We start from the raw sequence: 13,416 nt of genomic DNA, 5'->3' as shown, positions 1-13,416 counted from the left end.
CCACTGCCCCTGGATGTCATTTTTCCCATTTTTGTTGCCCTTATTGTTGTTGTTATTGTTGTTGGATAGGACAGAGAGAAATGGAGAGAGGAGGGGAAGACAGAGAGGGGGAGAGAAAGACAGACACCTGCAGACCTGTTTTACCACTTGTGAAGCGACTCCCCCTGCAGGCAGGGAGCCCGGGGACTGGAACCAGGCTTCGTGCCATGTGCAGTGAACCCTCTGAAAAATTACTTTTTATGTTCCAGCCCACTCTAAAGTGTATTTCAATCACATGAAATCAAATCATTGCTTTTTCATTTGTACATACATATACATACATTCCTAGGAGGTTAACGCTTTGCAGTGCGATTGCTGACACATAGGCACAGCCCATCACTTCCCCAAGATATTTGTCTGGCAGACACTCTTAGTCCTATATGCAGTATTTGATACTTTATTTTTGGCAGCACATAGTCAGCTCTTGATTAATAAAATATTAACTTATTAAATAAATATAAGTCAAGTAGTAAATATGTTAAGTATGTGGCAAGTGCTTTCATATTTTTTTATTTTATTTATTTTACTTTTGAGAGAGATGCAGAGAGAGAGAGGAGGGAGGGAAGGAGGGAAGGAGAGAGAATGAGAAACAGAGAAATAGAAAGAAACACCAGAACACTGCTCTGCTTTGGCTTATGGTGGTGCAGGGGATTGGACCTGGGACTTTGGAGCCTCAGGCAGGAGAGTCTGTTTGCATAACCATTGTGCTATCTCCCCCACCCAAGAGCTTGCACTTTTTTTTTTTTTTACTATCTTTATTGTAATGTATTAGTAAATCAACTCCACAAATACATCTAAAATGATATTTTTTTATTGGGATGAACAGTTTACAGTCAACAATAGGATACGTTAGTTTGTACATGTGTCACATTTCTCAGTTTGCCACATAACAATTCAACCCCCTCTGGGCCCTCTGACATCATGATCCAGGACCTGAACCCTCCCCCCCCACAGCCCAGAGGTCCTTTCCTTTGGTGCCGTACCAAAGACTTTGTCTGCTTTCAGGTAAACACTTTGTGCATACTTTTCATACTGTTACGCAACTAGCATTTTCAAGTCAGACCTGATTCACTTTATCTGTGGTCTGTGTACTAATTAATGTAGCAAAATAAACAGTATGACATGTTATGGACATTTTTATTTTATTTTTTTTTTAAATATTTATTTATTTATTATTGGATAGAGACAGAGAGAATTTGAGAGGGGAGGGAGGGAGAGAGCAAAAGAGACACTTGCAGCCCTGCCTCACCACTTGCGAAGCTTTCCCTCTGCAGGTGGGGACCAGGGGCTCAAACCCAGATCCTTGCACATTGTAACATGTGCGCTCAACCAAGTTCACCACCACGGGGCCCCGATTTAAATGAATTTTGTATTTTGTTTGAGCGTTGCCTTGACCCACGATAAGCATCCTCACTCCCCTGTCAAGCACCGAGACGACTTTTCACCGAAGGGTTATCGCACAGATTTCTGAAATCCCTACAGACTCTACACATACTTATCTCCGAATTCCACTCGCTCCTTGTAGACTCCCCTTTACTTGGTAAATCATGGAGAGACCGGGCCAGTCAGATGCAACAGGTGCAAAGCCTACATGTGCCCCTTTATGCAGTTCATCGAAGGAGGAAGACGGTACCAGTGCGGATTTTGCAGCTGTGTGAATGATGGTAAGTGGCCTTTGAGGGCTCTTGGCTCGCTGCTGAATGAAGTATGCATCGTGGCTTAGGGGAAAGGTATCAAGCGTATATACGTGGGAATGTGTCAACTGTAGATACAAAGGGGTGTAGGTATTGTTTTGTTTTGGTTTTTGTTTTTTCTGTAGGAAACTTGGGCAGCTTCTCTGTGAACACATTCTTTTTTCTTTTTAAATCATCTCCAGGGCTTCACCACTCCAAGCTGACTTTCTCAGATAAACAGGGACTGAGAGAGAGAGAGAGAGAGAGTTGGAGAGAGAAAGGGAAAACACCATAGCCCTGATGCTTCCTCCAGTATGGTTGGAACTGGGCTTAAATCAGGCTCACATACGACGTGGCAAAGCTGGCTTCATGCATTATTTTCTGTTTTTTTTTTTTTTTTTTTTTCTTTTTACACAGTCTAAAAGGGGTTGAATGTTCCTAAGGGAACACATTCTGATAGGTTTCCTTGAAGTTATAAAACAAAACTTCCTTTTACCCATACTTTATTTACGTTGGTCTGTGTTTACAGATAAATGTGAGCTCAGCAATACTGAGAAAAAGCTGATGTCTAAGAGCCTAGCATATAAGTAGAGTTTCCCCCCTCTAATACAAAAAATTGAATTGCTCAAGGAAAAAGAGCATAAAGGACTTTCTCATATGAATTTACTGCAGCTGAAAAATAAAATAAAATAAAAACACACCATTTTTGCAACAAGTACTTATATTTATTATTTTTATAACATACCTGTGTTTTTAACTCTTTAGTATTAAATAAAGCATATACTCAGGCTGAGAACATGCCCACATTCATTTATCTATTTTACTATTTTTCTTCTTTTGCCTCCAGGGTTATCACTGGGAACTCAGTATCTGCGCTGTGAATCCACTGCTCCTGGCGGCCATTTTTTCCATTTTATTAGATAGGACAGAGAAACTGAGAGAGGAGGGGGGAGAGAGGAAAAAAAGATAAAGACACCTGCAGACCTGCTTCACCCCTTGCAGGTGGGGAGCCGGGGGGCTCCAACCTGGGTCCTTCCACATTCATATAGATTTCCTGGAGCCAGGTGGTAATACCCACCTTGGGTATAGGTTGACTTGACACTTGAGTTCTATATTTAGGTTTTAAAAGGTCTCTTTTTTTTTTTTTTTTGGAGCTTGGTCATGCAGTTCTAGTCTAATTAATCTTCACAGCGTCCAGAGGTTGCACAGTGTGAAGCATCTGTGGTGAAAACACAGGCAAACAGAGTCTGGTGAGGTAGCTCTCCTGGTCAGGCCAGCGCCTTGCCATTCATACAACCCAACCTCCAGCCCAAAGCACAGGGAAGTGCACTGAGGGAAGCTTCATTGTGATAGTGTCTCTTCTCTCTGCTTCTGTCTGTCTCTCTCTCTGTCTGAGCAGCAATATCACACGTGTAAAAAGTCCCAGGGGCTGTGGGTTAAGTGCACGTGGCACAAAGCGCAAGGTCGGCGGAAGGATCCTGGTTCGAACCCCGGGCTCCCACCTGCAGGGGAGTCACTTCACAGGCGGTGAAGCAGGTCTGCAGGTGTCTCTCTTTCTCTCCCCCTCTCTGTCTTCCCCTCCTCTCTCCATTTCTCTCTGTCCTATCCAACAATGAACAACATCAACAATGGTAGTAATAATAACCACAACGAGGCTACAACATGGGCAACAAAAGGGGGAAAAAATGGCCTCCAGGAGCGGTGGATTCATGGTGCAGGCACCGAGCCCAGCAATAACCCTGGAGGAAAAAAAAAAGTCCCAGGGGCACACACATTCACACATAAGACAGGAAGATAGGTGTCAAAAGGCAGTATGTAGTTTATGATATGACTTGAATTCTGATTTATAAAACAGGGAAGATAAAATAAACACAAATATCAAATCCAGTAATGTTGCAGAGATTTATAGATTTTATTCTCCCAAGAGGCCAGAGTGCCACTAAACATATGCAGTGTTGGGGATCAGACCTGTGGGCCTAGGCGTGCCAGTCCTATGCTCTACTGCTGAGCTATTTCCTCTGCCCAACATAATTGCAAAGGAGACATTTTTACATATTACATGCAAGTATGTGGATGAAAATGTATTATAGGTGATGCTTATAGACATTAAAGCATCAGTGTGGTCCAGGAGGTGGCGCAGTGGATAAAGCATTGGGTTCTCAAGCATGAGGTCCCGAGTTCAATCCCTGGCAGCACCAGAGTGATGTCTGGTTCTTTCTCATGGATAAATAAATAAATAAATAAATTCTTTAAAAAGAAAAAAGAAAAGGAGAGTCCTGTGGTAGCGCAGCGGGTTAAGTACAGGTGGTGCAAAGCGCAAGGACTGGTATAAGGATCCCGGTTCAAACCCCCAGCTCCCCACCTGCAAGGGAGTCACTTCACAAGTGGTGAAGCAGGTCTGCAGGTGTCTTATCTTTCTCTCCCCCTCTCTGTCTTCCCCTCCTCTTTCCATTTCTCTCTGTCCTATGCAACAACGACATCAATAACAACAATAATAACTATAACAATAAAACAACAAGGGCAACAAAAGGGAATAAATAAATATTTTTAAAAAGAAATTAAAGCATCATAAATCCCAAGACAGTAAATACAACATTGTCCATCTTATCTAGAAGCACCAAAATAGCAGTTTAACACCTTCAAGAGTTTACTTACCTCACCTAAGGCTATCAGTCTCCCACTTCCATAATACTTTCATAATTTTTTCTCTCTTTTTAAAATTTCTTTATTGGAGGATTAATGGTTTACGGTTGACAGTAAAGTACAATAGTTTGTACATACAAAACATTTCCACATAACAATACAACCCCCACTTGGTCCTCCTCTGCCATCCTGTTCCAATATCTGAGCCCTCCCCCACACCCTCAGAGTCTTTTACTTTGGTGCAATAATATTTTCATAGTTTTTTTTTTCAAACTCGGAGATCCATATGTACAGAAGAATATTGTAAAACTAGTTTTAACAGAAATGGCCATGGGTGGGGAGATAGCGTAACGGTTATTCAAATAGACTCTCATGCCTGAGTCTCCCAGGTCCCAAATTCAGTCCCTCACATCACCATAAGTCAGACCTGAGCAGTACTCTGGTTAAAAAATAACAATAATAATAAATAAAATAAGAGAACGAAATGGCCATGATATGGCAAGAAAAGAGAAAAATAAGGAGTCAGGCGGTAGCGCAGCGGGTTAAGCGCAGGTGGCACAAAGCACAAGGACCAGCGTAAGGATTCCAGTTTGAGCCCCCGACTCCCCACCTGCAGGGGAGTCTGCAGGTGTCTATCTTTCTCTCCTCATCTCTGACTTCCCCTCCCCTCTCCATTTCTCTCTGTCCTATCCAACAACAACGACACCAATAATAACTACAACAATAAAACAAGGACAACAAAAGGGAATAAGTAAATAAATATTTTTTAAAAATTTTAAAGAGAGAAATCAAGCCTCACTGATTCTTTTGAAGTTCACCCTAAGAACGCAGTCCTGTTCTAATCCATATTGTTAGTTCACAGCTAGAGATGAAGAACCCTGACTTATAGGTTCTAAGAAAAAAGGCATCAATTCTGTGTTATTCCACAAACAAGGGTTTTTCTTTATGAGATGTTTAAAAGCAGAGTGTTGCCGGCTATCCTCCATGCTCCGTTAGCAACCGTTTAATAGCAAACTCAGTTAATCTCAAGGCAACAGAAGTTGGTTTTCACAGAGATGCCAGGCCATATTTGTTCAAGTGTTCGGTATGTGACTCATAATTGTTTCTATGCTCTTGGATGACTTCCAGGCCTTTGCCAGAACTAACCTTCTTAGACATTTGAATCAAATTAAGAGATCCTCTGCTGAGATCTTTGCGGTGTAGCCTTTCCCTAATACAGTAATCCTCTCCACTTTGAAACCCAAACATTAACAGATTACCACACAAACTCCCCAAGGCTGAAGATATCTCTCAGCGAGAGGAGAATAAATATTGTAGTTGTTGTGCAGTACAAATAATCAGTGTTGAGCGTTGAGTGTATTTCAATTTTAAATTGTTAGAAAAGTCAGAATTCCTTTTAAAAGAGGCAACTATATAGGGACAATTCCCTATCATTTTGTGACAATTTAACAACATCCGTTCTTGTATCCCATTTCTCCTTGGTGGTTCTTTGTCATCAGTAACTTACAGAAGGGTCAAGAGAACTTTTTAGAAAATTCTTGTACTTTTAAAGACATGCTTTTTAAGTAGTATGTCTTTAGAACATGCGACATTTCAGCTGTCAAATATTTTTTCTCTTGACTAACTCCTTTCCTCCCCATAATAAATTTTGAGGATTTAATAAATCGTCTGTGTTATGGAAACATGAGATATGTGTTCCTGTTTTTCTTTTTTTAGTCCCACCATTCTATTTCCAACATCTGGACCACATTGGAAGAAGACTGGACCACTATGAGAAGCCGGAGCTCTCTCTCGGATCTTATGAATACGCCGCTACTTTGGATTACTGCAGAGTACGTGTTCCCAGGGATTAGGATGTGTCCACGTTGATGTCAAATTCAAATGAATAACTTTCAGATATATTTAAAAGCAGCGACTCTTAACTCACAAAACATGTTGGCGGTGCTGTGGGGAGGTAGAAGTGCCTAAGTCACACTTCAAGCCTTCTGCACTGTTGGCATGATTAAGTTGTGAGACCATCTTTTCTGGTGGTCATACTTTTCAAACTAAAATGTAGTGCCAGCCTATAGAAAACAATAGGTTTCTGTCTGAGCTAGATAGCTAGATGGGGGCGTGGGGTGGGCTGGTTCTTAATGCAATAGCTCCACACAGGACCTCTACTGGACTTGTTTTGTCAGTGACCTCAGAAAAACTTCCCTCCAAGGTGAAGCTCAGCCTTCAGAGGACAGCTGTCATGTGTGTGTATCTCCCTTCTGTACTTAATTTATAACCCCACTGGGTTAAGTCTCTTTGTCTTCCTTAAGCCCTCTTAGTAGTCTGGGATACTAAACTCTGATTTCCTCAAAGTGTAAGCATAAGGCTTCCCTGCTCCTTTAATTTACAAATCAAGAGAAGGACCTGATGAGCTAGTTCACCTGGGAGTGCCTGCTTTGGCATGTACGCAGCCCAGGTTCGAACCCTCATTATGACACATGTGGGTACTATGGTACTGGGGAGGCTTTGGTGCTCTAATGTTGCTCCCTTTCTCTCTCTCTCTCTCTGTCGGGCTAGCGACGCACGCAAGAGAGATGACCCAGGAACCAAGCTCGTGGCAGCAAGGCAATTCAAATCTTTATTCATCCAAACACCCCAGAGTCGGGCGGTAGCACACCTGGTTAAGCACCGTAGCGCAAAACCGCAATGGCCAGCATCAGCCTCCTACTTTGCCTGCCCACCTCTCCAGCCAGAAAAGGGCAGAGACAAGTCGGAAATGGAAGTGACTTGACAATACCATACATGGTTAGGAAAGGGGTAGAGAAAGGTGAAAGGGGGCTGGGAAAGGTAGGGGCTTCCTTAGCAACTGTTGCTAGGGGTTTAACTGGTAGGATTAGTAATACGCTCCAGGCTTGAGGGTAGAAAAAGAATATATTAAATGAGTAGAATGGGTGGGGGAATAGGGTGGAGGCCTTAAGTCATTTGTTAGACAAGGCAGAAGATTGATATGTAGATAATAAAAGGACGGGCCATAGTATCAAAGAATGCAGGGTGGAGCAGTGGGAGCTGGCTTAATGTTTTAAGGAATGCCAGACTTCTGGAGGCAGAAAAATGCAGGGTGCTTTGTGAGGCAGGGAGCCTGATACGACGTGTCAATCCTTCGGGGTTTCCGTGTCCCTCCTTGCTCAACCTCTCAGTGGGGGGGGGGGGGTGTCGGGCCGTGGCGCAGTGGGTTAAGCGCATGTGGTGCAAAGCACAGGGAATATCCTTCCAGCGTCCTCCAATTAATCTCTACTAGCCCTGGAAAACAACTTCTAATTCTCTAATAGCTAGCTGAAATTCTGTTTTGTTTAATATGTGTGTGTGTGTGTGTGTGTGTGTGTGTGTGTGTGTGTGTGTGTGTGTGTGTGTGTGAGCATGCATAACTCTCATGATAATTATTTAATCTTCTTGGTGGGAGTTGTTTTGTTTCCATAGAATTTGGTCCATCTATCTGTTTTAGCATTTATCCCCTTAGAATTTCAGTCACCTTGGAGGCTGGGTGGTGGTTCACATGGTTGAGTGTACATGTTATAGCATGCAAGGACCCTCGTTCAAGCCCCTGGTCCCCACCTGCAAGGCAGGGGGAAGCTTCATGAATGGTGAAGCAGGGCTGCAGGTGTTTCTCTGTCTCTCTATCTCCTCCTCTCATCTCAATATCTCTCTGTCTCTATCCAACAAATAAAAGTAATTTTAAAAAAAGATTTTCAGTCAGTTTACCTGATGCTCTATTCACAGAATCTGATATCCTTAGAAGTAAGGCTTTTGTACTAATTACCTCTGTGGCATCTACCACGGTGTCTGATTAATGTGTGTGGAGTCAATGAGTGAGTAAACTAATAAATGAATTTTCAGGTGTGTTGCTATTCCCACTCCTGACTGGTTCCCCTTTCCAAAACCATTGAGTCAGAGGCCATCACTATCCTTACCTCTTAGGGCTTTTGAAATTTTTCAGTGGTTTGGAAATAATCTTCTTGGGCATCAGGTCATATTTCAACTTGGAGCTGGAGTCTTGATTGGTATCTAGTAGTCATTCTGACTCATTTTTCTGTCCAAAAATGAACATCTACTAGTGCTTAGTTCTCAGTGAGTAGCCTCTGGCCCATGAATTTATACAATGCATGTTTGCTGATGGACTCGTTCATCTGCTGAATATAAATTTATAAAGAATATATTTTCAAGTCAGAAAGGGTTTTTTAAAGTTTTTAGCATTTTATATTAGTGGAGAGGGGAGAGAAAGAGAGAAGACGGGAGTCGGGCGGTAGCGCAGTGGGTTAAGCGCAGGTGGCACAAAGAGAGAGAGAGAGAAGGGAGGGGGGGTGGAATAACCAACCAGATCACTGCCCAGCTCTGGTTTATGGTGATGCTGGCGGGTTGAACCTAGAACCTCAGAGCCTCAGGCAGGAGAGCCTTTTGCAGAAGCATTATGCTGTCTTCCCAGTGCAATTAGAAGGGGTTTGTTTGTTTGTTTTTGACTTGAATAGATTTTCACTTTTTTTCAGTTAACACAACTTTTGCATCGATTACAGTCTTTTACATATTTTTCCACTAGTGATAGAACTAGTTATGACAGAAAACTCAGTGCCGTGTGGCTTTGGAACTGTAATATTTGAGCACATTCTCAAAACATTTAAGAGCACGTTTGTGGCTCCATATGTACTATTTCAGGGCACGCAAAATATTCTATGATACTTATGCCTCCTGGGCAGTGCTTTATTAGTTCCTTGCTTAAAGGGAACGATTAGGCATAACATAAACACTAGAGGTTCTAATGAAATGTAATAAAGTCATCATAACTTGTGATGGAAAATCTATTAACTGATCTTTGCAACTGTACTATAAATCTAGCCATGCCCTGAGTTTCCACTTCCCTACCAGAATAACTACATTATCTTGATTTTATGCTTTTTATTGAGTAGAAACTTAGGCAGGCCGTCAAATCTATTTCTGGGAACAAAAGTTTTAGTCTCTTCAAACTCTTGCTGTCTGGAACTGTTCCAGATGTCTAATTGGTGGGAAATCTAGCCAGCGGGCAAAGAACCAAGTAAGAATTCTTTTTTTTGTAGGTTTTTGTAGGCTTAATCTTCCTGTTTTTATTCCAAGCTAGATACATAATCGAATTATGATTAAAATATCCATACTTTTAATTATTATTAAAAATGTCAGTGAAGCATAATGAACTGCCATCAAGAGGGGGAAGTTGGGGGTCGGGCAGTGGCGCAGTGGGTTAGGCGCATGTGGCGCAGAGCGCAAGGACCAGCATGAGGATCCCAGTTCGAGCCCCCGGCTCCCCACCTGCAGGGGAGTCGCTTCACAGGCGGTGGAGCAGGTCTGCAGGTGTCTATCTTTCTCTCCCCCTCTCTGTCTTCCCCTCCTCTCTCCATTTCTCTCTGGATTATCTAACAACGAACAACATCAACAATGGCAATGATGATAACCACAACGAGGCTACAACAACAAGGGCAACAAAAGGGGGAAGAAAAAAATGGCCTCCAGGAGCGGTGGATTCATGGTGCAGGCACCGAGCCCAGCAATAACCCTGGAGGAAAAAAAAAAAAAAAAGGAAAAAAAAAAAATAAAATAAAGAGGGGGGTGATGAAAAAGAACTTATCTGTGTGGTATTCTTAGTACCATACAAGCTTAAAAGAGACTTGCAAAAATCACATTTTTCTATTCATCTTAGTTTTATTGTAGCACCAGTTTTAAATACTGAAATTTGTATTCAAGCGTTTATTTTGTGTGATATTAGTGGCATGAGCTCATTCACTTTTTTTTTTACTTATAAAAAGGAAACACTGACAAAACCATAGGACAAGAGAGGTAACAACTCCACACAATTCCCACCACCAGAGCTCCGTATCTCATCCTCTCCCCTGATAGCTTTCCTATTCTTTATCCCTCTGGGAGTATGGACCCAGGGTCATTATGGGGTGCAGAAGGTGGAAGGTCTGGCATCTGGAATCGATTCCCCGCTAAACATGAGTGTTGACAGGTGGATCCATACTCCCAGCCTGTCTCTCTCTTTGCCTAGTGGAGCCAGGGGTCTGGGGAGGTGGAGCTCCAAGACACATTGGTGGGGTCGTCTGTCCAGGGAAGTCCGGTTGGCATCATTCACTTTTCATAATGTACCCACGTGGGAAGTTCCTATCACTCAGTATGGGGAAACTGAGGCTTCCAAAGCTTGGGTGCCAACCTCAAGTCATACATAGAAAATGAGGAACCAGGGGGCTGGCTGGCTGGCAGTGCACCTAGTTGAATGCACACATCACAGCGCACAAGGACTCGGGTTCAAGCCTCCAGTCCCCACCTGCAGAGGGAAAGCTTCACGAGTGGTGAAGCAGGGCTGCAGGTGTCTCTTTTTCACACACTCCCTCCCTCTTCCCTCTTAATCTCCCTCTGTCTCTATCCAAAATCAATCAATCAATCAAAATAAAAAAAGAAAGAAGATGAGGCACCAGACTGAAACCTTTTCTGTCCGACCACAGATCCCCTGCTCTCTGTGTAGACAGGTCTCTGTGAAATCACTGTGGGTGTTCACCTGAGGGTTGAACTTAGCTTTATCACTAAAGGTTTTCCCTTATGAACCTGCGGAATGTGTTATCCTATATACAGTATACCTTTTTTTTTTTATCTAAATAAAAAATCCTTTTCTAAGTAAAAGGATTGCTTGCACAGCAGCTTCTTTGTGTTATGGTGACAGTGTCTCACCTAATTTTCATTTATGATGACATGTATGGGATAACTTAACATGTTCAAGACACTTGCCTGGGCACTGTCTGGGATATCTTTATAGGCACAGTTACTAAACACAGCAGTAGATCCTGCTTGCTTGGAGGTTCTAGCAGGTGAATGGCTTGACCAAAGACCTCTGCACCTCTGTTTGTGGAAGGTCATGGCTCGTTGACTGAGCGCACAGGAAAGGGACACCCACCTAGCCACCCAACTCAGCTGACTCAACCCTGGTTATCAGTGGGGTGACAGATGTCACAGCCAGATCGCCCTCACATCCTAAAGCAGGAGAATCATTCATTTCTTTTTGGTTGATCTGATGTCGCATATGACAGAGCAATGAAGGTTGATGATTTTTTTTTTACATCTTTTCCCTACAGCATGTGAAGAACTCTTTTTTTTTTTTAGTAGATTATTGTAATATAGCTTTGTGGTAGATAAAGAGTGAATCTGTCAGCTATTTGGAGACATTGTCTTCTAATTTTATAATCACCGTAATTAAAATAACTATTTTCAGAACATTTTCTCATCGTACAATTAAAAATTAGTCTTAACCCTTTATTCCCTAGGGAGAATCAATAAAGTTCTTTGCCTCCAGCTCTTTTCTTAAGATTTTGTAAGACTCAAATGAAGGAATGTTTCCAAAGAGATGTTTGAACACCAGCCAGTAAAAGGATTGATTGCATAGCAGCTTCTTTGTGTTGTGGTGATAGTTTTAAACAGATAAAGAGAGGGCTCACTATCTCATTCTTAACTCTGTGAACTGTAGCTAACTGTATAACAATATGGTACAGATTTTTTTTTAAATAATTCAATTATATTTTAGTATATAATTTCATCTTTAAAGTTGGAAGCTTATAAAAGAAGAGATAAGGAACTAGCAATATCGAGTTAATGATCTAAGTCATCCTTTCAAAAACAAATGTTAGCTCTAAATAAATGCATATTCTTTGGGGCACAATTTGTCAGGGTTTTTGGACACGTTTGTCCTCATAAGGTAGAGTGTTATAAACAAGGGTGACCACTCACCCCTGGGCGATTGTGGGAGCTGAGGCTCAACCAAAAAAATAAATAAATAAAAGTGGACCTTCATGGTGGTGCACCTGGTTGAACACACATGTTACAGTGTGCAAGGACCTGGGTTTGAACTACTGGCACCCACCTGCAGGGGGAAAACTTCACAAGAAGTGAAGCAGGGCTGCAGGTGTCTCTCTCCTTCTCTATCACCCACCTTCCCTCTCAATTTCTAGCTGTGTCTATCCAATAAATAAAGATAATAAAAAAGAAAAGTGAACTTTCTTTGCCAGCTGTTAGAATGCTACTTAATTCAACAGTCCAACCCAGATCATGCCATGGAAAATAAAGAACTTTTGTATTTTTTTGTTGTTGTTATAGCCTCACTGACTGTGTTCTAGAAATTGATTCCATTCCACAGAGGTTACATCTTTAGTGTTAAATGAAGCATCTCAGAGATGTTTAGACGCTCGAGAATTTGTAAGCACTTGACTTTGATTATGAAATATATGTATGACTCATATCTGTGTGATTTGTTTGCCTTCTGGTAGAAAAACAAGCCTCCCAACCCACCAGCCTTTATCTTCATGATCGATGTCTCATACAGTAACATAAAGAGCGGACTTGTGAAGCTCATCTGTGAGGAGCTGAAGACCATGCTGGAAAGACTTCCCAAGTAAGAGAACTGCCATTCTTTTTTTTTTCCCCCTTTATTGGGGGAGATTAATGGTTTACAGTTGACAGTAAAATACAGTATTTGGTACATGTGGAACATTTCTCAGGTTCCCACATAACACTCTAACACCACCACCACCACCACCACCTAGATCCTCATCCCCTCATCCGTCATCATGTTCCAGGACTTAAACACTCCCCAGAGTTCTTTACTTCGGTGCAGTTCGCCAAACTGCCATTCTTCCTCCAGCTTACACAGTACTGCTGAGCAAATTTACTGGCCAGAAAACAAGCACTGAATGACCCACTGATATCTTTTGCTAAGGAGGAGTACATGGGGTAATTATAAATTTAATTGCACCATTCTTTGGAATCCTAAAAAAGTCAGAGTGATCTTCCATACCAAACAGAAGGAACAAACTGATTTAAAAAAAAAAAAAAAAGAATAATCATGCTCTAGTCAACAACAGTCAAAAAGCACTCGAAGTGATGAGGATAAGTCCAACTGTGTGGTGAGAAAGAACTTTGCAAGCTCTGTATTCACTCAGTCGATGAGAGCACTGCTTTTGTAGTACAGACTGGTCACTACAGGGTATGATAGGAGCTTTCTAAGGGAAGCCAGAGAGTGAAA

At 42.0% G+C, this 13,416-nt stretch overlaps 1 protein-coding gene across 2 annotated transcripts in view; it reads left to right on the top strand.

Moving 5' to 3' along the window:
- The window catches only part of SEC24D (SEC24 homolog D, COPII coat complex component), a 134,073-nt gene that overhangs the window by 76,404 nt on the left and 44,253 nt on the right, over positions 1–13,416 (top strand). For both annotated transcript variants that reach the window (XM_060177118.1, XM_060177122.1), the window contains exons 9-11: positions 1,565–1,703; positions 6,072–6,187; positions 12,662–12,786. In XM_060177118.1, the coding sequence (XP_060033101.1) occupies positions 1,565–1,703; positions 6,072–6,187; positions 12,662–12,786 (380 nt within the window). The remainder of the gene's footprint in view (positions 1–1,564; positions 1,704–6,071; positions 6,188–12,661; positions 12,787–13,416) is intronic.

This window comes from Erinaceus europaeus, chromosome 2 (assembly GCF_950295315.1).
Source record: "Erinaceus europaeus chromosome 2, mEriEur2.1, whole genome shotgun sequence".
NCBI lineage: Eukaryota > Metazoa > Chordata > Mammalia > Eulipotyphla > Erinaceidae > Erinaceus > Erinaceus europaeus.
The sequence above is the reverse complement of the archived record's forward strand: the minus strand, read 5'-3'. Positions and strand labels throughout refer to the sequence as shown.